The sequence below is a fragment of the Conger conger genome, chromosome 16, assembly GCF_963514075.1.
Source record: "Conger conger chromosome 16, fConCon1.1, whole genome shotgun sequence".
Classification (NCBI taxonomy): Eukaryota; Metazoa; Chordata; class Actinopteri; order Anguilliformes; family Congridae; genus Conger; species Conger conger.
In genome coordinates this window covers 3,114,251-3,137,925 of record NC_083775.1, presented here as the reverse complement: position 1 = coordinate 3,137,925, position 23,675 = coordinate 3,114,251, and the positions used below count along the sequence as shown (strand labels likewise).

At 49.6% G+C, this 23,675-nt stretch overlaps 1 protein-coding gene across 1 annotated transcript in view; it reads right to left on the bottom strand.

Moving 5' to 3' along the window:
* Positions 1–23,675, bottom strand: part of LOC133114952 (voltage-dependent T-type calcium channel subunit alpha-1I-like) — a 189,060-nt gene that overhangs the window by 7,498 nt on the left and 157,887 nt on the right. The window contains 6 exon segments of the mRNA XM_061224646.1: positions 110–256; positions 6,038–6,424; positions 9,320–9,441; positions 10,168–10,246; positions 16,842–16,912; positions 22,592–22,725. Coding sequence (XP_061080630.1) covers positions 110–256; positions 6,038–6,424; positions 9,320–9,441; positions 10,168–10,246; positions 16,842–16,912; positions 22,592–22,725 — 940 coding nt within the window.

Genomic DNA, 23,675 nt, shown 5'->3' with positions numbered 1-23,675 from the left:
ATGATTGTGATTATGGTGATGGTGATGATGATTGTGATTGTTATGATGATGATGATGATGGTGATGATGGTGATGATGATGACAGTGCGGTCCCGGTGATGAGGCTCACCTCCTGCGGGTGGTCCCTGCAGCCCTTGCAGACTGGCGGGGAGGAGTAGTGGTGGAAGACGGATCCGGACAGGTTGTCGATCATCAGCAGCTCCCCCTCGAAGGAGTCTTTGATCAGGAGCGAGACGCTGTCCAGCCAGAGGTTCTCCTGGAGACAGGAACACACTGGGTCTTCAACCAGGCTCAGAACTCATTTACACTCATTTACTCATTTTTAACCTTGAGACAGTACAATTAACAACATTCTAAAACACATTTTTGAGAAAATGTTTATCATAAGTCATAAATATGTTGGTTATAGGGCACTAAATATGTGTGAAATTCTACACAAAAAAACACAAAGTGTGGTAAAATGCAAGAATTGATTAAGTTATATCTGCTCAGAGCCCATTCACTCTGAAGCTCAATATCTCAAAACCACTCAGAATGCAGATGGAACGTTATAATTCCAAGGTCATGACCTTTTATTTAACCAGGGGAGGTTTATTGGTATTTTTTTTCAGTGTGGCAATCACTAAAAGTGAAGTTTGTGATTGAACTCACCAGCGTAATGCATTTACTTGTTTGTCAAACTTAAAGACAAATGCAGACCCAATACGGCCCCATTATCTGCTATGCAAATAGCCAGCTGCATATTGAAACGGCGAACGCCTCAACGTTTTCTCTGCCAATATGAGGCCGGGCTTTAAATGCAAAGGGAGCCGTGCACTTAATTAGGGGGTGTTATTAAATATTCACCGCTTCACTTAAAGCCCAGCCGTGCAGCGGTGAAGCAGAGCGCTGTGCTGACTCCCGTTCTCCAGTTCGCCCCGCTCTCCTCCTTCCCATCGCTTTAAAGGCACCATAGCTAAGATTTCTGCGCTAAAACGTTGTTGCAACACCATTGTAAAGGCCTTGGTATCATTGAAAAAGGCTCACTGACATGTTGACTCGCCCTCTGCCCTCTGTGTTTATCGTCCTTGAATTCGGGTTTCAAAATATACAGCTGACACACCTGACACTCTGTACCAAAACATCGTACAGCTGCACAAGAATTCAAGAGCTCATTTGTTGAAAATTGGTTCTAATTGCCACAGTCAATGGTGTGGGGGGGGGGGGGGGGGTTCAACGTCAGAGCATTCACAGAGAAGGGGGAGGGATAAAGTGCTGTTTGTTGCTGCAATTCCTGTCTTTCTTGACCGTTAGGAGTCCGAAATGTACCTATTGTAGCTTTAATTTCATTATTTAACCCTTAAGGCCAGTTTAGAGTTCAGTGACAGAGTTGCGATCGACTGAAATTACAAAGCGTTTCTGAAAGTTCTATCATCACCCAACGACCGTGTTCGTTGTCTGTAGAAAAAACTGTCCAGATTTGGCCTTCACAGCTGCAACACTTCCTGTGAGGTGAACTTTGCTGGGAAACCATTTTATTTCTGCGTTACTTTTCTGTTATTTTTTCAACGCCGGTCATGAATCTGCCTCCAGTGCTTCCTGACAGAAGAGAGCAGGGGTCAGGGGTCAGGGGTCAGTGGTCAGGGGTGTGCTCCGTGCTTTTACCGGAGCATTAGAGCGTTAGAGCTTCACGTTCCTCAGCTCCAGCTAGAAGGCTCGAGACGACAAAACATTGCAGGACACAGTTAGCTACTGTTGAACAAATTTAAAAGAACATTCAATTGAGTTCACCTTTAATGCAAACGGATGTGACTTAGGTCTGACAATTGTAGCTGTATTAAAGTATATTATAACAGCCAAATGATTGTCAACCTCTGTTCTCTCAGTGTCATCCCTGTCGGCAGACATGTTTGTTTGCTGCACACTACCTTTTCAAACTGCCAGCTAACGTTCGTGGCAAACAGAAAAAAGTTGTATCATGATGGCGAACTGCAGTTGCAGTTCGACACCATCTTATCCGTCATCAGCACTGAGACTTCATGCTTTTTAATCCTTTAGGCCCACTGCTTTTAAAAAATGCACCTTCAGAACTGAGTCCACTGTAGATGGAGCAGGTGGTGATATTTCATTCATTTAGACCGACCCACATGTCTGAACTGAACAGACACCTGATACAAACAGGAAGTAATAACTGTGATTTAGATCAAGTGTTGAATTGTTCATCACTCTTGCACACGTGCACACACACACACGCACACACACACACACTCTCTCTCACACACACACACACACACACACAAATAATACCGCTCTCCAAAGGCCACCTGTGCAGGACATGAAGAGGTAGTGGATGCATTTCCTGACCTGGCAGATATTTCCAACAAAGTCCGTGGCATTGTTTAGAATTCAGTACACAATGCCGTTTTCAATTAGCGAAACAATCTGTCGATGAAATGAGTGTGTTGGACACGGACTCAGCGCTCAATAGAGTTCAGCGGAGTTAACTTGCGCCCCTTTGACTCAAAAGCATCGAAGTTGCAAAAAGATGACAGCCCTGCAATTAAACTCAAATGAAGATAAGCACCAGCGCAATTAAATGGCGGGTGCAATCTGACGATTTGGACGCTCCAGTGCGTGATGCAGCACGGATAACTGGAAAACACATTTAAGACAAAGGCAAATTAAACACAAAAACACACAAAAAGCAGAAAATAGACGAGCATGCAGTAGTCTCAGTGTGATGATAAAAACAAATGACAACGATAACTGTGGCTTTCTAAGTGTGCGTGATAAGGGCTTAGCCTAATTCTGCGGTCACATGGATCACGGTGGCGACATCGGCTCAGGTGGTCAGAGCAGTCGTCTCATTGGCTCAGGAGGTAAGAGCAGTCATCTTATTGGCTCAGGCGGTAAGAGCAGTCGTCTCATTGGCTCAGGCAGTAAGAGCGGTCGTCTCATTGGCTCAGGCGGTAAGAGCAGTCATCTCATTGGCTCAGGCGGTAAGAGCAGTCGTCTCATTGGCTCAGGCGGTAAGAGCGGTCGTCTCATTGGCTCAGGCGGTAAGAGCAGTCGTCTCATTGGCTCAGGCGGTAAGAGCAGTCGTCTGGCAGTCGGAGGGTTGCTGGTTCGACACCGCCCTGGGTGTGTCGAAGTGTCCCTGAGCAAGACACCGAACCCTCAAATGCTCCTGACGAGCTGGATGGTGACTTGCATGGCAGCCAATCACCGTTGGTGTATGAGTGTGTGTATGAATGGGTGAATGAGAAGCATCAATTGTACAGCGCTTTGGATAAAGGCGCTATATAAATGCCAACCATTTACCATTTCCAGTAGGCTGTAGACGGCAGGACAGCACTTTTGGGACGGTACGTGAGAAAAGCGCAGGACGGCACAGCAACAAATAAAATATACGCTGCCATGGTGATATTGCTCCGATACTAATTGTCCTATAATACAGACAATTTCCAACATGGATAGGAAAAGAAGGATTGAGTTTAGAATAGCTCTTTATCTGCGTTCAGGAAAAAATGTTCCGGACCGAATTTCCGGTTTGGAAATCCCTAACGGCAAAATCACTTTGAACTTCAACGGCAAGGGCCGTCTGGCCTTCACACTGACAGGGAAAGAGGCAGCGTTACACAGACCAGAGTATAAGGCTACAGAACACATCATCTTTGGTGAGGCTACCCAGGGGGGTCCAGACTACCTGTGGTTTGGGATACTTGATCGTATCCCACACGCCATAAATATGCAGAAACGCGATACTCGCTCGTTTTCAGTCTCCCGGCTCCAGCGAGGGGGTGTGAGCCGGAAATAGCAACAAAGCCAGTTACCCAAAATGCCCTGTTCACTGCGCTGGCGATATGCGATGCAGTCCGTAAGTATTTGGACGGTGGTACAATTTCAGTTCTTTTGGCTCTGGATGCAGTACATTGCATTTGAAATGACACCACGGATACAGACTGTCATCTTTAATTTGAGGGCATTTACATCCATATTGAGTAATCCGTGTAGGAATTACATCCCTTTTTATACCCCCCCCCATTTTAGGGGACCAAAAGTAATTGGACATTATGCTCCCAAGCTGTAGACCAGCTGCTGGAAATGACTGCCACCACAGTGCTCCTTCGTCCGTTTATCAATCCCTTCCCCCTCTCTCTACCTCCCTCCCTCCCCCTCTCTCTACCCTCCTCTCACTCTCTCGCCTTTCTCTCTCTGCATCTCCCTCATTCACAGTGTTAGTTCATTTGGTATTTTGAGATAGCTCCCCCCCCCATCCCCCTGCCATTATCCGTTATCTCCACAAAACGCTCACCCCTTTCACCCCTCTCTCTCTCTCTCTCTCTCCTCCCTCTACACACCTCCGTTCTCCCCTCCACCCCACTCCCCGCCTGCCCGTCTCTCTCTCTCTCGGGGAATGCGGAGGGCGAGATAAAGAGGTGAGCGCACGGTGAGTTTCCGCGGCTCTGCGGCAGGGCGGCCATGTTGCGTACGCACACTCGTGCTGTTCGCTGTGCCTCGCCACGCGTGCTCCAACGCCCCACCGTGCCGGTTAGGGGGTGGCCTGTAGCCTAGCGGGGATCCGGAAGGTTGAGGGTTCAAGCCCCGGTGTAGCCACGATAAGATCCGCACAGCTGTCGGGCCCTTGAGCAAGGCCCTTAACCCTACATGGCTCCAGGGGGATTGTACGCTGCTTAGTCGAACTAATCGCAGACAGAAGGTGTCAGCTAAATAACTAATGTAATGTAATGAGGTGTAATGGCCATACAGGAGGTGCGGATGGTCCCACGGGGGCAAGCCGTGGATTCATTTAGCCTCTCGCTGGGGGTCTCTCAGGCAGGGGAGGCAGGGCCAGGACACTGTTCCACAGCAGGGCCGCCTTTACCCGGCGCTAAAACCGCTGATTCTCACGCTCTCCTGTCCTCATGTCATAATTAATCTCCTCTCCGTCTTCCAGAGCCTCACTTGACAGAGAGGATGGCTTCACCTCCTCCCTCTCCCCTTCAGCTGGCCCTCGTGTCTGGTGGAGAGTGTTTGTGTGGCGGCGTGTCCAGCGCTAGCTGAAGCTAATTTCAGCGCTCTGCTGAAGTGGAGGGGGGATCGGGGCTGTCAGTTACCTCAGCGTGTCGGCTGAACCAGGCTAAATTTGGTTACGTGGAGCCTTTTATAGCTCTGCGAAAGGTGCCCTGGGACGTGAGATTAAGAATACCTGTGTGTGAGAGTGTGTGTGTGTGTGTGAGTGTGTGTCAGTGTGTGTGTGTGTGTGTGTGTGTGTGTGTGTAAGTGTGTCTAAGTGTGTGTGAGTGTGAGTGTGTGTGTGTGTGAGTGTGAGTGAGAGCGTGTGTGTGTGAGTGTGTGTGAGTGTGAGTGTGTGTGTGTGTGAGTGTGAGTGAGAGCGTGTGTGTGTGAGTGTGTGTGAGTGTGAGTGTGTGTGTGTGTGTGTGTGTGTGAGTGTGAGTGAGAGTGTGTGTGTGTGAGTGTGTGTGTGTGTGTGTGTGTGTGTGTGTGTGTGTGTGTGTGCGTGTGTGTGTGCGTGTGTTAGGCTGTTTGTGCTGTTTGTGGTGTGTGCCATGGTGCCGGGGGAAGCTCGGGTTGCTGTGGCGACGTGACGTACACACTGCCTGCAAGGAAAGGTGTGCGCTGCCACCTCTCTCTTTCTCTCTCTCCCTCCCTTGCTCTCTCTCTCCCCCTCCTTCCCTCACTCTCTCTCCCTATCTCTCTCTCTCTTTCTCCCTCTCTCTCTCCCTCCCACGCTCTCTTTCTCTCTCTCCCTCCCTCACTTTCCCTTTCTCTCTCTCTCCCTCACTCACTCTCTCTCTCAATCAGGATAATCAACCTTGGGTAGGCACATTCTGTATATTTAAGCACAGTAAATTACGCAGTGCTTCGTAGGGCATTATAAAGGCCATGTGAAGTCTGGTATGACTGGGGGGCGGGGGGGGGGGGGGGGGAGACGGGACCTACCTGTGCGGGAGAGTAAAGCTTGCGGGGATTGTGCGGGTCCTGGGGGGCGGAGTGAGGGGTGGGGTGGGGTGCGTGGGGCGGAGACGGGACCTACCTGTGCGGGAGAGTAAAGCTTGCGGGGATTGTGCGGGTCCTGGGGGGCGGAGTGAGGGGTGGGGTGCGGGGGGTTGGGGTTGGGGTGGGCCCCGGCGCTGGGGCGGCCCCCCACGTCGCCCCCGCCTCCCCCGCCCGCCCCCCCGACGCCCCCGCCCATGCAGCAGAGCCCCCCCTGGGCCAGCTCCAGCTCGATCTCCGCGTCCATCTCCGCCTCCTCCTGCGCCTCCTTGTTGGAGTCGTCCAGGTGCTTCATCAGCACGGCCACCACCACGTTGATCAGCACGAACTGCGCCGTCAGCACGAAGCTCACAAAGTACATGGGCGAGATGAACTGCAGGCTGGGGTTGCAGGTGTACTCTCCCACCGGGCACTCCCTCAGCGTGTCCTGCGGGGGGCGCACAGGAGCGTTACGGCCTGTCCACACCAACAACCACACCAACAACCACGCCAAGAAACACACCAACAACCACAACTATAACCACACCAACAACCACAACTATAACCATACCAACAACCACGGCAAGAAAAACACCAACAACCACAACTCTAACCACACCAACAACCACAACTCTAACCACAACTATAACCACACCAACAACCACACAAACAACCACGCCAAGAAACACACCAACAACTATAACCACACCAACAACCACACCAAGAACCCTAACTATAACCACAACTTTAAGCACAACTATAACCACACCAACAACCACACCAAGAACCACATTAAGAACCACAACTATAAGCCCACAAAGATCCACACCAACAACACACCAACAACCACAACTATAACCACACCAATAACCATAACTATAACCATAACTATAAATACAATTTAAGGTCCGTCCACAGCAATAACTACAAATATAAATACTGTATGTTGTTTTAAAAATCTCTCCAACTCGAGGGGACAAAGCCTGATTCACGCTGGATCCGGCAGCCTCTGGAGGGACCGTATGGTGCCGCCCAGAGACTCTGTACGGCGTTGCCTTCATAGTTCCAGTCGTTTAAGTCCAATCCGGACAGCAGCACGCGCTACAGAGACAATAATACGGCTCTGTTTGATCAACACGGTGCACGGTGCACGGTTTTGTCCGTACAGACGCTGCCGGATGAAGCGTGGATCAGGCTGAACTCATCGACAGTGACAAACAATATCGCTGGGATCGCGTTCAGAGCGATTTCCTCCAGCGCCAGATAAAACAATCAAAAGCCAATCAACATCCATCCGGAGTTACAGGGCGTCACTTCCACAATGGCATACGACACAGCCAAGAGACGATTTAAGGCCCGTCCTCACCAAGAACGATAACTACAACCAGACCCATAAAGGTGTCCTTTTAAAAAATGTTCTAACTCAAGTAGAGTCCACACCACAACTATAACGACAACGAGAGTGATGAACAATATCACTGGGATCACTTTCAGAGAGATTTTTTTCAAGCTCCTAGTTCTTGGTGTGGACGGGCCTTAACTGTCAACACCACTTAGCCACGAACATCACAGTCCTGTCACTGCCTGTGAAACATCAAAATGTCGAAAAACTCAACACACTATTTGTCAGTTATGACATTTCTATCGTACATGGCATTGGAAGATAACTTACGTGTTAGATGTAATGTAAATGTAAATGTAACTGTCATTCAAAGGTTTTGCACGGCAATGAAGTGTTTTTTTTTTTTCCATGTCCAATTCTGGCCCTAAATTTGGAAAGTCCAAAGAGCTATTTACAGCCACACTCATGCAGCGATCTGCTGCTGATTCAGAAGACTGTAAAATGGCTGCAGGTCTCCTCAGCCAACCAGCAGGGGCGCTAGAGAGCAATGAAACACAGATCCAGAAACGGACTAAACTCTCCCGTCTCTGGGCATAATCAGCTAGTAATACACGTGTGTTGTTGAGTGCTCGATTCCGCTGCTATGGGTAACGGACAACTTTCCCATGGAACTATTTAACTGCCATCGTTAAATACATGCGTCTTCAACTTCATGACTTCTCCTAAATATTATGTATTACTGATATAATTTGAGACGCGGCACGGATGGTGCAGTGGGTAGCACTGCCGCCTCACAGTCCTGGGCTCGAATCCCCGTCGGCCGGGGCCTCTCTGTGCGGAGTTTGCATGTTCTCCCCGTGTTTGCGTGGGTTTCCTCCGGGTACTCCGGTTTCCTCCCACAGTCCAAAGACATGCACGTTAGGCTGATTGGAGAGTCTAAATTGCCCATAGGTATGAGTGTGTGAGTGAATGGTGTGTGTGCCCTGCGATGGACTGGCGACCTGTCCAGGGTGTATTCCTGCCTTTCGCCCAATGTATGCTGGGATAGGCTCCAGCCCCCCTGCGACCCTATTCAGGATAAGCGGGTTAAGATAATGGATGGATGGATGGATGATATAATTTGAATATGAATATTGCATGCGGGGCAGCCTGTAGCCTGGTGGCACAGGCACATGACTGGGACCCAGAAGGTCGGTAGTTCAAGCCCCGGTGTAGCCACGATAAGAGCCCTTGAGCAAGGCCCTTAAGCCTGCATTGCTCCAGGTGGGAATGTCTACTGCTAAGTCTAATCAACTGTAAGTAACTTTAGATAAGATTTACATAGACAAAAGGGCTATGAACGATCTACGCTTGATCATTTTGATCGCAGCATGTAATGTTGTCGCGAAATTACAAGGCTATCCATGCCATAGCCTACGTGCTTGCGTTAGTAAAACTAATCATTATTACTGTTATTACTGTATAACAGTGCAGTATAGTTTAGCCACAGGCAGTGGTACATTTTGGATGTAAATGGAGGCTGTGGGGCTCATCCATGCACCAGACGTTTGCCTGAGCAGGATGCACCACCCGGCACGAGCTTAATGAAGTCCCTGTGATGATACCAAAGCAGAAAAGTCAAGAAGAAGAAGAAGAGTAAACTTCATTACCCAGAAGATGTAAAACTGGCACTGACATTGTAAATATCCATTAAGAAGCTGAAAATAGTTGCCCGTAAAAACCCTATTGAAATGTTAATGCGGAAACGGTTTCACCGTGGGGGGGGGGTTATTCTATGCCCTCCCGAAGCCGAACACAGTCAGTATAGACTCAGAAACTGCTGAGCCGGGACTCCGTCAGACATCAAGGTATGCGTGAGGGGAAAGCAGAGACAGGGCCGTTTTTATAGTCTGCTCAGGGGAGCAGAGCTTTGCAGAGGTCAGAGTGAGAAGCAGGGGTCACGTTTGTCAGCGCGTGTCAGATGAAGGGCCCTTTGTGACGCGGGCCCTTCGGGACCCGTACCTTCATGATGCCGTTCCAGTTGTCCCCCGTGGAGACCTGGAACAGGGTGAGGAAGGCCATGCCGAAGTTCTCGAAGGTGGCGTGACGACTCATGCCCTCGCAGGGGTAGTCCTCGTTACACACTGGAGACGGGGGGGGGGGAGCGTTACCGGGAGGGCGTGCGCTCGTAAACACACACCTGCACACACACACACACACACACACACACACACCTGCACACACACACTCATGTGCACACACACCCGCATGCATACACACATATGCACACACGTACCTGCATACACACACACATTCCCACACACCTGCACGCCCACACACACAAGCACGCACATACACCCACATGCATACACACTTGCACATACACCTGCGCACATACACGCACATGTGCATACGCACGCACACACACACACACACACACACACACACACACACACACAACACGTGAACACACAAACACATGCCTACACATCCACCCACAAAACATACGACTACACCCAGATATGCACATACACATGCATGCATGTTTCCATCCTACATTAACCACTCAGAATGACACAGTACACAACTGCATTAACCACTCAGAATGACATAGTACACAACTGCATTAACCACTCAGAATGACACAGTACACAACTGCATTAAGCACTCAGAATGACATAGTACACAACTGCATTAACAACTCAGAATGACATAGTACACAACTGCATTAACCACTCAGAATGACATAGTACACAACTGCATTAACCACTCAGAATGACATAGTACACAACTGCATTAAGCACTCAGAATGACATAGTACACATAGTAAACTGCATTAACAGGCAGCGGTCTGCGGTGATGTCACTCACCCAGCTCCCCAAACAGCTCCACCCCCAGGGCTGCGTATATGAAGAACAGCAGCATGAACAGCAATCCCAGGTTCCCCACCTGAAACAGATCCACCAATCAGAGCACAGCCTCCATCATCCCTCATCCAATCAGGGCCAGGCACCACAGGGGGGGAGGGGTCTTTTTTAACCCGCCTCCTCCAATCAAATTCCATGTCAATCAGGAATATATTGTGTAACATTGACTGCTGGAAAGATGCATCGCTTCAGGGAATTTTGCTTGTCGCTGTGTGTGTGTGTGTGGGCGTGTGTGTATGTGTGTGTATGTATATGTATGTATGCATGCATTCAAATAATACATTTTAAATATTTAGTTATTCCTTTACACTGCCTTTCTATACTGTACTTGTTATTTGAAAGGATGTAATTATTTTAATGTGACTCTGAAGAGACAAATACGTTTCATAGTATCGAGTACTGAGAGGAGAGGGAGAGGGCTACAGCACAGCCTGTCAGCGTTACCACACGCACGCACACACACACACACACACACACACACACACCCACACACGCACACACACATGCGCACACACACACACACACACACACACACACACACACACACGGTCAGGAGGGAGAGAGGTCTACAGCACAGCCTGTCAGCGTTACCACACACACACACACACACACACACACACCACACACACACCACACACGGTCAGGAGGGAGAGAGGGCTACAGCACAGCCTGTCAGCGTTACCACACACACATACACGCACACACACACGCACACACACGCACACACACGCACACACACACACACACACACACACCACACACACACCACACACACACCACACACGGTCAGGAAGGAGAGAGGGCTACAGCACAGCTGCATTACCGCACACACACCCGGTCAGGAGAGAGAGGGCTACAGCCCATTACCGCACAGACACACACACACACACACACACACCCGGTCAGGACCGGGAGTCGCTTCACGGCGAGTGCGTGATTGTCGCGAGGGACTGGTCGGCGTAATTGAAACAGCTGCATTTATTCAAAGCAAACACAATTTCATTAGGCAAACAGCCCCGCGGTGGTGCCCTTGAGAGAGGACCGCCCCGCCCCCCCTGCACCCCTGCCCCTGGGAGGAGTGTCGCCGTGGCGACCGCGTGGACCGTATTAAGTGCGGCCGTCCCGGAGAAATCCGTCTCAATAAATCCAGACGCCGTCTGTACTGTAACCTGGGAATGGGATTGGACTTCACCAGCGAGGAGGAGGAGACGGAACAGAAGAAGAATATATTGCGGTTCGAGCCCCGGTGTAGCCATGATAAGATCCGCACAGCTGTTGGGCCCTTGAGCGAGGCCCTTAACCCTGCATTGCTCCAGCTGTTTAGTCTAATCAACCGTAAGTGCTTTAGATAAAAGCACCAGCTAAATAACAAAATTAAAGTTCAATTATATTCATAATTGGGCAAGAGCCCAATGCAGAGCAGTGGCCGTATAACAGTGGCCATTATAATAATAATAATAATAATAATAATAATAATAATACTAATAGTAGTAATCTTTATTTATACAGCACTCTTCCTGATGGGGCTCCAAGTGCTTCAATAAAACAAAAGCAGGATAAAATAAAGCAGGGATAGTCTCATAAGAAATGGAAAAAAACAAACAAACAGAAAACCAAAGGTCATACACTTTCACTTACTGTTCCTCTAAAATGAGATATTATTCATATTTCAGGAAAAAAGGCTAGTCATTTGGGAAACAATAAGAAGGCGACACAAAGTGTAAAAAAAATATATATATATATATATATATATATATATATATATATATATATATATATATAGGCTATTGCAATAATTATGTGTTTATTTAAACTGTTGGGATTAATTTGACCCAAAACATTAAAGTGGTCAACAAGTCCTAACATAATATGAGGGTTAAAAGAGAAAAACATCCACTCTGAGGGAACAGAAACTTGCTCGGGCACACGCGGAGTTCTGGAGAGCGAGGCTGGACGTTCATTAGAGCGTTTGAGCGCACTTAGTTGCCATGGTGATCTCCGTCAGCGGAGATCTCGGCTCGGGGCGCGTTATGTTGCCGCTCCGCGCTGACTCCTCTTTCACTGGGTGATTAACAGTTTTTCAGGCTTATCAGCTTCTCGCCAAACTCCGAGTCCGGCGAAACGCACACAACCCAAACGGCGCTAACTGTCAGGATTATGCTGTCACAATTTCCCCAGTGCGAAGAAAAAAAAAACCCACATTAGCAGATATTTAGAGGCATTAATGAAGAGTCAAGAGATTTGAAAGCCGTTTGAGTGAATGTTATGTATAAACTTTTGATTAGCCAATCAGACGTTAACATTTTGGGATGTAGTTTAGCCTACGTCAAGGGCAACGGTGCTCTTAAATAGACATTATTAATTAGTAGGGCTCCAAAACATTGCCAAAAATGTTTGTGTGCATTTTCAACGCAGAAGGTAGTCGCCTACCTACGCCTACCTAATGAAATATAGCTAATTAAAGGAAAGAGCAGGCAGTCCATGCACTGAGCGGCTGGTGACGAGGATGAAAGAAAGTTTAATTTAACAAGGTCCCTTAATAAGAGTTGGAGACACCAGCAGCGCTAATCCAAAACGGCATTATCAGGAGGAAACGGTCCTCCGAATCCGGGAGCTCGGTGCGAACAATAAAGCCTGATTTATACTTTGTCGCACACCCTTGTGCATGACAAAAACGACGATTTTTTTTTCTTTTTTATGGAAAAAAAGTGTAGTAGCCTACGGCACTATTTCTCAGTGTTGCGCACCAGTAGAATTTTGTTATGTCGCGGACACAGTCATACTGCCAGATGGAACACCGACAGTCATCGTCATGGACACGACTCGTTGTCAAAAAACGTCATCTGTCAGGAGTTAAGATAAGATGTCAGGAGTTGTAGAACTGTCGGAGAAGTTCGATGTCTCGTTACCATAGAGACAATATAACAATAACAATATAACGATTGCAGACCGTCGCCGAAGTATAAATGCAAAACGTTCATAAATGCGACAGGTTCATTCCTGTAGTTACACACTTGTCACAAGCGTAGTATACGAAGTATAAATAAGACTTAAAGGCCACCAGGCAAGCAGAAGCCGGCTACACTCACACACGCGACGGGCGGGTCTTATCTGACGGACGACCTCATATAGCGAAATAGCAATATCAACCAGCACACAAAACGGCAACACAAAAGCATTAATTTCGAGGAATTAGCTAGTGCAAAAGAACAAATTGAATATAAAAATAATAAATAATAAATAAAGGGCTGGGTGCAGCGTTAGTGACACACAACAGCAGAACTACATATATTACCCGCAGGCAGATCGAGGGGCTTGTTGGCAGCCTTGCGGGGTGCCCAGTGGCAGGGACACTTTAGTGTCAGTCTAATTTGATTCTGCGAAGCTATTTCTTCTCATTGAATTGCGCGTTGTGTCATTTTGGCTCGGAGGGGGAAGATAAAAAAAATAAAATGAAAAAAATTGCCTAACATGCGGCTTTCTCTACCACGTCACGAGCTACATTTCACACGAACGAACGCAGGCGCGGGGAAGGCGCCGAGTGGCGTTCGGAGGAGCGGAGTTTTGACGGGGAGTCGATGGCGAGCAGCCCTCCCCGGTGTATATTAGTCAGAGGTGCACTTAATGGCGACCGGAGATCCTTAATCACCATCAACGTTAATTACCTCCCACGTGTCCTTGAGATATAGCGCCGGGCCAAGGTGTTAATGAGCGGGAATCGATAGCTGCGTTGGTGGGGCAGGCTGTCGGTTGGTAGTAGCTTTACTTTCAATCGGATCTCGGACTCAAAATGCAACGATAAAGGCCTAGAGTAAAGACGCGGAAAGCTAATACCTGCGCTACGGAAGTCATTGAATACACCTGACTAATCAGAAACAGCAGAGGAGCCAACTGTCGGATTAATTTTGGTCCCTTAAAATGAGGGAGGACTATTTACAAAAAGGATCTACACGGATCACCCGATATGGACGTAAATACCCTCAAATTAAAGGTGACCACACATTCATTTCAAATCCAACGCGCTAGGGTACAGAGCCAAAAGGACAGAAATTGTCTCCCCCCCGCCCGCGGCTTACTTTGAATGGGCAATCGCCTAAATCAAACATTATTACAGCTTCCGGGTACATTGGACCATTCCGGCCATCGATCGAGATTAGCCGACGGCCACTCGCTGTGGTTATCATGGCTGGGGGATCATTTGGCTGCTACTCCTGAGAGATCCTCGCTGTCTCTCTGATTTATGACAGAAGCGTTGCTTTAAGTCTCTGTGAAACAGTTAAGCGGGCTGATCTATAACTGTCCAGGAAAGGCTCTCTAAAACTGGGCTTCAGAATGCCTGGTCTAAATATATCACAACTCTACCTGCTACAACGTCACACGCCTCACACACACATACCGAACTATACTGCTAGAACGTCACACACCTCACACACACATACCTAACTATACTGCTACAACGTCACATGCCACACACACACACACACACACACACACACCGATCGAACACTACCTGCTACAACGTCACATGCCTCACACACACACACACACACACAGGTCGAACTCTACCTGCTACAACATCACATGCCTCACACACACAGATCAAACTATACTGCTACAACATCATATGCCTCACACACACGCAAGTCAAACATTACCTGATACAACATCATGTGCCACACACACACAGGTCGAACACTACCTGCTACAACAGAAAGGTTAAAATAGAATAGAAAGGTAAAAAAACAACCATGCAAATGATCTATGTCTTGGTCAGGTATCAAGTGTGAAGAGTAATATTGCAGTGCTGAAAACTGCACTACTGTTGAATAACCACACTTGCAGCTCATTAGCACACCACAATTATAATGTTGCAAGCTATATTTCCCATGTACTGCTTTGGGATCATGTATGTGTGTTTGCGTGTGTGTGTGTGTGTGTGTGTGTGTGTCTGTCTGTAGGTGTGTGAGGGCACGTGCACATGCACACTGTGTGTGTGGGTCTGTGAGTGTGGGTATGTGTGTATGTCTGAGGGTTTTTGTGCATAGACAAACACCCATGGAAAGTGTTTTGTAAATATTTCGCAGCTGTCTGAAGTGTGTGTTTACACAGCCATATAGTCATGTCTGGAATGGCTTCTGTTGTCAATATGACTGAGAATCGTTTAAGCGTTTACACTAAAACAGATTAAGAGGATCAAATCAGGATTTGCTCAGCAGAACCAAACCAAATCTGTTGCATTTAATGAGCCTGAAATGACAAACAGTATTAAAGTGATTGGGTTAATCAAGTGGCGTAAAACATGAACTTGATAGATCAAATGGTAAACAAAATAATATATTACACAAGCAGACAACACAGACAGAAAAAGAATTGTTAAATAATCAGAAATTAAAATTAAAATGTATATGCATTGCAGAAACCCCATATGCTATTATGTGCCAAAATTTAAATATTGGGCAACAGTTAGAGTTGCTTTACCAGAACACAGCATCTTTTTTTTACAATTGTGGAAAGGTTTACTTTTTATTTAAATCACCCTAGATAACTGTCATTTTAAGACTCACTAAAAAGTAAAAAGAAAAAAAAAAAGAAAATCTCTTGGGGATTTTAAGATGCAAGAAAGTTTGATGTTGATGTCAAATATTGTTTGTGATGTTTGAAACATGTTGTCAGAAGCCCACCATGCTGGTATGTACCAAAATGAAGTTGTGTACCTGGAGATGCAAGTCATTTTGCTAAAATACCATTTTTATCGTACTTGCATGGTCAGACGAAAGCTGATCTCTGTGACATACTGAAAAAAGACACTGACATGTATCATATCACAACCAGGCCATAAAGCTGAAGCAAAGCTGTGTGAGGCTATTACAATGGGGCCATTAGTATTGCTGCATTGCATTTTTCAATTAGGTATTTTATGTGCAAATGTTAAACAGTCTAATAAACCCAAGCAAAAGGAGCCATTTTGTTTTTTCTGGCGTGAAAGGTAAGGCCAGTGCCAAATGGAGAGATGGAGAGAGAATGAGAGAGCAATAGAGAGAGAGTATGTGTGAGTGTATGTAATTGCATATATGTGGCGACATGGCTCAGATGGTAAGAGCAGTCGTCTCATTGGCTCAGGCGGTAAGAGCAGGCGTCTCATTGGCTCAGGCGGTAAGAGCAGTCGTCTCATTGGCTCAGGCGGTAAGAGCAGGCGTCTCATTGGCTCAGGCGGTAAGAGCAGTCGTCTGGCAGTCGGAGGGTTGCTGGTTTGACACCGCACTGGGTGTTTCGAAGTGTCCCTGAGCAAGACACCTAACCCCCAAAATGCTCCTGACGAGCTGGTTGGTGCCTTGCATGGCAGCCAATCGCCGTCAGTGTGTGTGTATGAATGGTGAATGAGAAGCATCAATTGTACAGCGCTTTGGATAAAGGCGCTATATAAATGCCAACCATTTACCATTTACCATTTACCATGTACAGGGAGAAATAATTTCCCCTCCTTTCTTGGTTCTAGAGATTTGTTGTTGTCATCTATGCAAAAAAAGCTTTTGCAACGCACGTTTACTTGTAAAAAAAAAAAATAGTGAGAGAGAACACAATCATTTCCAAAGAGAAGTGATGCATTGTGGGTATACCTGAGGCAAGGCTTGAACCACTGTGTCCAGGAGAGCCCTCATTCCTGTGGCCATCTTCAGCAGCTTGAGCACTGAGAGAGGGAGGGAGAGAGAGGGAGGGAGAGAGAGAGAGGGGGAAGAGGGAGAGGAGGGGAGAAAGAGAGGGAGGGAAAGAGAGAGGGGGGAGAGAGGAAGAGAGAGAGAGGGAGGAAGAGGGGAAGGGGGAGGGAGCAAAAAGATTAAATTGAGAGAGAGAAGACGGGAGATATTTTTGCACTAGACTACACTTTGGCAATATTTTTATACAAAATGTATTTCATGCCAATAAAGCACACTGAATTGAATTGGGGAAAAAAATGTATACGGGTATACGGGAAGAGTGAGCAGGAGAAATAACACCAGTCAAGGAGTTTAAATCTCCCCTCCCCCGTGGACGATTTCCCCCCCGACAGCAAACAAGAAACGCCAAGACGCTCAAAGGTCAAAGCTGAAACGGAGCTCACCGCTCTTTCAGAAGGGCTGAATAAACCGGGGCTGAAAGAGGAGGACACTTAAGCCCCGGCGGCCGGCTCCTAACACGCTGAATTAAGCGGGCGGGCACGCGGAGCCTGGGCGGTGTGTGTGGGCAGAGATAATAACGCGCGGGGGAGATGTGCCGGGCTCAGCAGATCCTCTGTGGCAGCACGTCTCCGGGGCTGCGCTGGCCGTCCGCTGTCACAGAAAAACCCCGCTAATAAGACCCAGAGATCAGCGGGCTGCTCGCCGAGCCAATCAGCGGCTCTTTCCACCGCGCGGAGAGCGCTCCGCTCGCCCGCGTGGGCCCGGCCGACCCACCATCACACGGGGGAGAGAGACCCACCATCACACGGGGGAGAGAGACCCACCATCACACGGGGGAGAGAGTCCCAGACCCACGATCACACGGGGGAGAGAGACCCACCATCACACGGGGGAGAGAGACCCACCATCACACGGGGGAGAGAGTCCCAGACCCACCATCACACGGGGAGAGAGACCCACCATCACACGGGGGTGAGAGTCCCACCATCACACGGGGGAGAGAGACCCACCATCACACGGGGGAGAGAGTCCCACCATCACACGGGGGTGAGAGACCCACCATCACACGGGGGAGAGAGACCCACCATCACACGGGGGAGAGAGACCCACCATCACACGGGGGAGAGAGTCCCACCATCACACGGGGGAGAGAGACCCACCATCACACGGGGGAGAGAGTCCCAGACCCACCATCACACGGGGGAGAGAGACCCACCATCACACGGGGGAGAGAGACCCACCATCACACGGGGAGAGAGTCCCACCATCACACGGGGGAGAGAGTCCCACCATCACACGGGGGAGAGAGACCCACCATCACACGGGGGAGAGAGTCCCAGACCCACCATCACACGGGGGAGAGAGTCCCACCATCACACGGGGGAGAGAGACCCACCATCACACGGGGGAGAGAGTCCCACCATCACACAGGGGAGAGAGACCCACCATCACACGGGAGTGAGAGACCCACCATCACACGGGGGTGAGAGTCCCAGACCCACCATCACACGGGGGAGAGAGACCCACCATCACACGGGGGAGAGAGACCCACCATCACACGGGGGAGAGAGTCCCACCATCACACGGGGGAGAGAGTCCCACCATCACACGGGGGAGAGAGTCCCACCATCACACGGGGGAGAGAGTCCCACCATCACACGGGGGTGAGAGTCCCACCATCACACGGGGGAGAGAGACCCACGGGGGAGAGAGTCCCACCATCACACGGGGGAGAGAGACCCACCATCACACGGGGGAGAGAGACCCACCATCACACGGGGGAGAGAGTCCCACCATCACACGGGGGTGAGAGTCCCACCATCACACGGGGGAGAGAGTCCCACCATCACACGGGGGAGAGAGTCCCACCATCACACGGGGGTGAGAGTCCCACCATCACACGGGGGAGAGAGACCCACGGGGGAGAGAGTCCCACCATCACACGGGGGAGAGAGACCCACCATCACACGGGGGAGAGAGACCCACCATCACACGGGGGAGAGAGACCCACCATCACACGGGGGAGAGAGACCCACCATCACATGGGGGAGAGAGTCCCACCATCACACGGGGGAGAGAAACCCACACTCACACGGGGGAGAGAGACCCACCATCACACGGGGGAGAGAGACCCACACTCACACGGGGGTGAGAGTCCCAGACCCACCATCACACGGGGGAGAGAGACCCACGATCACACAGGGGGAGAGAGACCCACCATCACACGGGGGAGAGAGACCCACACTCACACGGGGGTGAGAGTCCCAGACCCACCATCACACGGGGGAGAGAGACCCACGATCACACAGGGGGAGAGAGACCCACCATCACACGGGGGAGAGAGTCCCACCATCACACGGGGGAGAGAGACCCACGATCACACAGGGGGAGAGAGTCCCAGACCCACCATCACACGGGGGTGAGAGTCCCACCATCACACGGGGGAGAGAGTCCCACCATCACACGGGGGAGAGAGACCCAGACCCACCATCACACGGGGGTGAGAGTCCCACCATCACACGGGGGAGAGAGTCCCACGGGGGAGAGAGTCCCACCATCACACGGGGGAGAGAGACCCACCATCACACGGGGGAGAGAGACCCACCATCACACGGGGGAGAGAGTCCCACCATCACACGGGGGAGAGAGTCCCACCATCACACGGGGGTGAGAGTCCCACCATCACACGGGGGAGAGAGACCCACGGGGGAGAGAGTCCCACCATCACACGGGGGAGAGAGACCCACCATCACACGGGGGAGAGAGACCCACCATCACACGGGGGAGAGAGTCCCACCATCACACTGGGGAGAGAGTCCCACCATCACACGGGGGTGAGAGTCCCACCATCACACGGGGGAGAGAGACCCACGGGGGAGAGAGTCCCACCATCACACGGGGGAGAGAGACCCACCATCACACGGGGGTGAGAGTCCCACCATCACACGGGGGAGAGAGACCCACGGGGGAGAGAGTCCCACCATCACACGGGGGAGAGAGACCCACCATCACACGGGGGAGAGAGACCCACCATCACACGGGGGAGAGAGACCCACCATCACACGGGGGAGAGAGACCCACCATCACACGGGGGAGAGAGTCCCACCATCACACGGGGGAGAGAGACCCACCATCACACGGGGGAGAGAAACCCACACTCACACGGGGGAGAGAGACCCACCATCACACGGGGGAGAGAGACCCACACTCACACGGGGGTGAGAGTCCCAGACCCACCATCACACGGGGGAGAGAGACCCACCATCACACGGGGGAGAGAGTCCCAGACCCACCATCACACGGGGGAGAGAGACCCAGACCCACCATCACACGGGGGAGAGAGACCCACCATCACACGGGGGAGAGAGACCCAGACCCACCATCACACGGGGGTGAGAGACCCACCATCACACGGGGGAGAGAGACCCACCATCACACGGGGAGAGAGTCCCACCATCACACGGGGGAGAGAGTCCCACGATCACACGTGGCAGAGGGTGTGTTTCGTGTTTCGGTAAGAAGGCACACCCAAAAAAAGGTGCTGATTAATGGTCCAATAATCAAGTGGAAAAACGAAAATTGCACACTTCTCTTCCAAGCAATTAATGAATTAATTTTTTTATGTCCTCTAAATCTACAGGGTGTTCAACCTAAGCTACTCCAATTACAAAACAGATAGTTCCGGCCCAGTGCTAAGAAACAGTCGTCATCCTAGTCGTGCGGATGTGTACGAGACGATTAATTATTTTAATACCTTCAACAGTGCCTTTTGCAAACATAAACCCAGACATGGACGTTATTATCATGAATAAACTTCACCAGCTATGCCAAATCGTGAAAGTGGACTCAAACTCACCTTGAGTAAATCATACAGAGAGACACAAGCTCAATTATTTAGCAAAACCCCAGTGGAGCTATTTTTATGTCAGGCCCAGGGAAGAAGGCAGAACAGTTTGCCGGTACAATACCGTACAACCTGAGGGAGCTTTTATGATTTACGACAATTAGCATTTCCCACACGAAAGGCTCCCGCATGTGGCTGAATGCAGTGTTTTGAGAGGTCTCTGTGGGACCGCCCCACACGCCATTAAACACGTTCAGGAGTAATGCGGTTCAGCCTTGGCCTCATCGCCGTACACGGACGACTCTGCAGCTAACGTAATGAGCGACAACGGCTTCACAGATCTGCGCAGCGGTGCAGAGCCACGTTTTATTCTCATCTCGCGCAGAGCAACATACGCAGACCGCCTTTTTTACACACGGCACATTTTTTTTACCGCCGGAAAAATTTACTGACACAATTCAGCGCCGAGCCCCAGGGTACAATGGAGCAGCAACCCAGCCGTGAATCAAACCCAGAACCTCTGAGTTACGGAGACCCAGTCCTCCACCCACGATACACTGCAGCGCTGCGCTGGTGTGAATTCACCGCTAAAGCACCGAGTTCTGAACCTGGGAAATAATGGGACCTTCTCACTGCCCGCGGCATAAAACGTTTGGCCATTTGCTAATGTTGATAGATACAGTCTACCCTAAATCCCCTGGTCTTATCCGAACAGAACTAACCTAAATCCTACTGTTCACACTGAACACAATCATAATACTTCAGGTCATACTCAAACACAACTACACATTCTCAGAAATAAAGGTACAAATGCTTGTTGCTAGGGCAGTAACTTATAGATACATAACAAGGTACCCCTAGCCAGATAGCCCCTATAACCCCAGCAATATATCATTAATTTGTACCTTTTTTGATTGAAAAATTTACTCATTTGTGCCAAAAGAGAACATTACTGTACCTTCAGGGTACATTTGGGAAATTTGATCCTTGAAGAACAAAAATGTTCCTCCACTGTACCTTTATATCTGAGAGTGTATACTGTGCACTAATATTGCAGGTTATTGTCTAACACATCTACATACCCCAAATCTGTCTGTAGCGTAGTAGTTAAGGTACATGACTGGGACCCGCAAGGTTGGTGGTTCAATCCCCGGTGTCGCCACAATGAGATCAGCCGTTGGGCCCTTGAGCAAGACCCTTAACCCAGCATTGCTCCAGGGTGGATTGTCCCCTGTTTTGTCTAATCAACTGTAAGTCGCTTGGGATAAAATAAACTAAAGCTAAATAATTTGTAATGTTATGTAATATAACACTACTCGCTGCTAGTGGGGTTGATGAATGACTCATGTTAGCGTTGGTTAGGGTAATCACAGACTCACTGCAGGCATGAATCGTGTTTAAAATGGCGGTTAGCGTTGGTTAGGGCAATCGCTGACTCACTGCAGACATGAATCGTGTTTAAAATGGCGGTTAGCGTTCGTTAGGGTAATCACAGACTCACCGTGGGCGTGAAGCCCGTTTAAAATGGCGGTTAACGTTGGTTAGGGTAATCACAGACTCACTGCGGGCATGAATGGTGTTTAAAATGGCGGTTAGCGTTGGTTAGGGTACTCACAGACTCACTGCGGGCATGAATGGTGTTTAAAATGGCGGTTAGCGTTGGTTAGGGTAATCACAGACTCACTGCGGGCATGAATGGTGTTTAAAATGGCGGTTAGCGTTAGGATAATCACAGACTCACTGTGGGCATGAATCGTGTTTAAAATGGCAGTTAGCGTTAGTGTTAGGGTAATTGCTGACTCACCGTGGGCGTGAATCGTGTTTAAAATGGCGGTTAGCGTTGGCGTTAGGGTAACCGCTGACTCACCGCGGGCGATGCGGAGCACCCTCATGATGCGGATGATGGTGGGGTTGATGGGCAGGGCGGCGCTGATCTCGATCTCCTCCAGGATGATGCCCATGACGGACAGCAGCACGATGGCCAGATCCAGCTGGTTCCACCTGCGGGCACAGCGGCAGGAGGCCATCACAGGGGGGCTCTCGCGTGCAGCACGCAGAGCGCGGCAAAATGGCTGCCCCCACGCGACCACCATCCCCACGCAGTCACCGGGTTCAACTCCCGGGGTGAGCCATGAAATTCTGTACACACCCTGCTGTAAAATTCAGCTCTGCCTGCTTGACCTGCTTGACATATAAGCTGGATATGAGCCGGTCAAACAGCTAGTGCTGGTACCTTGTCCGAGCTAGTAGCAGGTCAACCGGCTACCTGCTATGTTAACAAAACATAGCAGGGAGCTGGTTGAACCATGTCAAACAGGGAGCTTGGTCTGAATAGGTCAACCAGCTACCAGCTGTTTGAAAACATAGCTTGAACTGGTTAAATCATGTCAAGCTGGAAGCAGATCTGAACTGGCCAAAAAAAGGGTTTTTGTTTCTCGCAGGGCAGCAATAACCCTCAGGTCTGAGTCAGCTCTCTGAGTTTATACTACAAGGCCAACAGGGACCACACACACTCTATTATGCTTAACAGTATCTATCAGAGCTCATTTGCCGTTTGCCCTGACACAATGAAGTAGGCGTACGCTGTAAACAAATCTCGAGCAAGGCCTCGGACGGACGCGGCGTGACTGAATAAACAGCCCGCGGATCAGAAATGCGCGGCTTTGATCCCTGCTTTTATTCAACAACACCAATCAGCGTTTTTTCGCTGCGATGACCTTTTTCGATATTCAGTCAGCCCATTAAATGAGATGTAACAGGAAGGATGAAGCTCGTGTGCAGAATTTTAGAGCCGTCTCCTTCTAAAACGGGCCGGCTTTCTTTCATTTGCGCGCGCCGAATCGAATGCCGTCCTGTTACATACCCGGGGAAGATGAGACAGCGAATTGCAATGAATCAAAAGAACACCATGCAAGACCTCCTGGTTCAAGCACTGGTCGGCATCACATGAA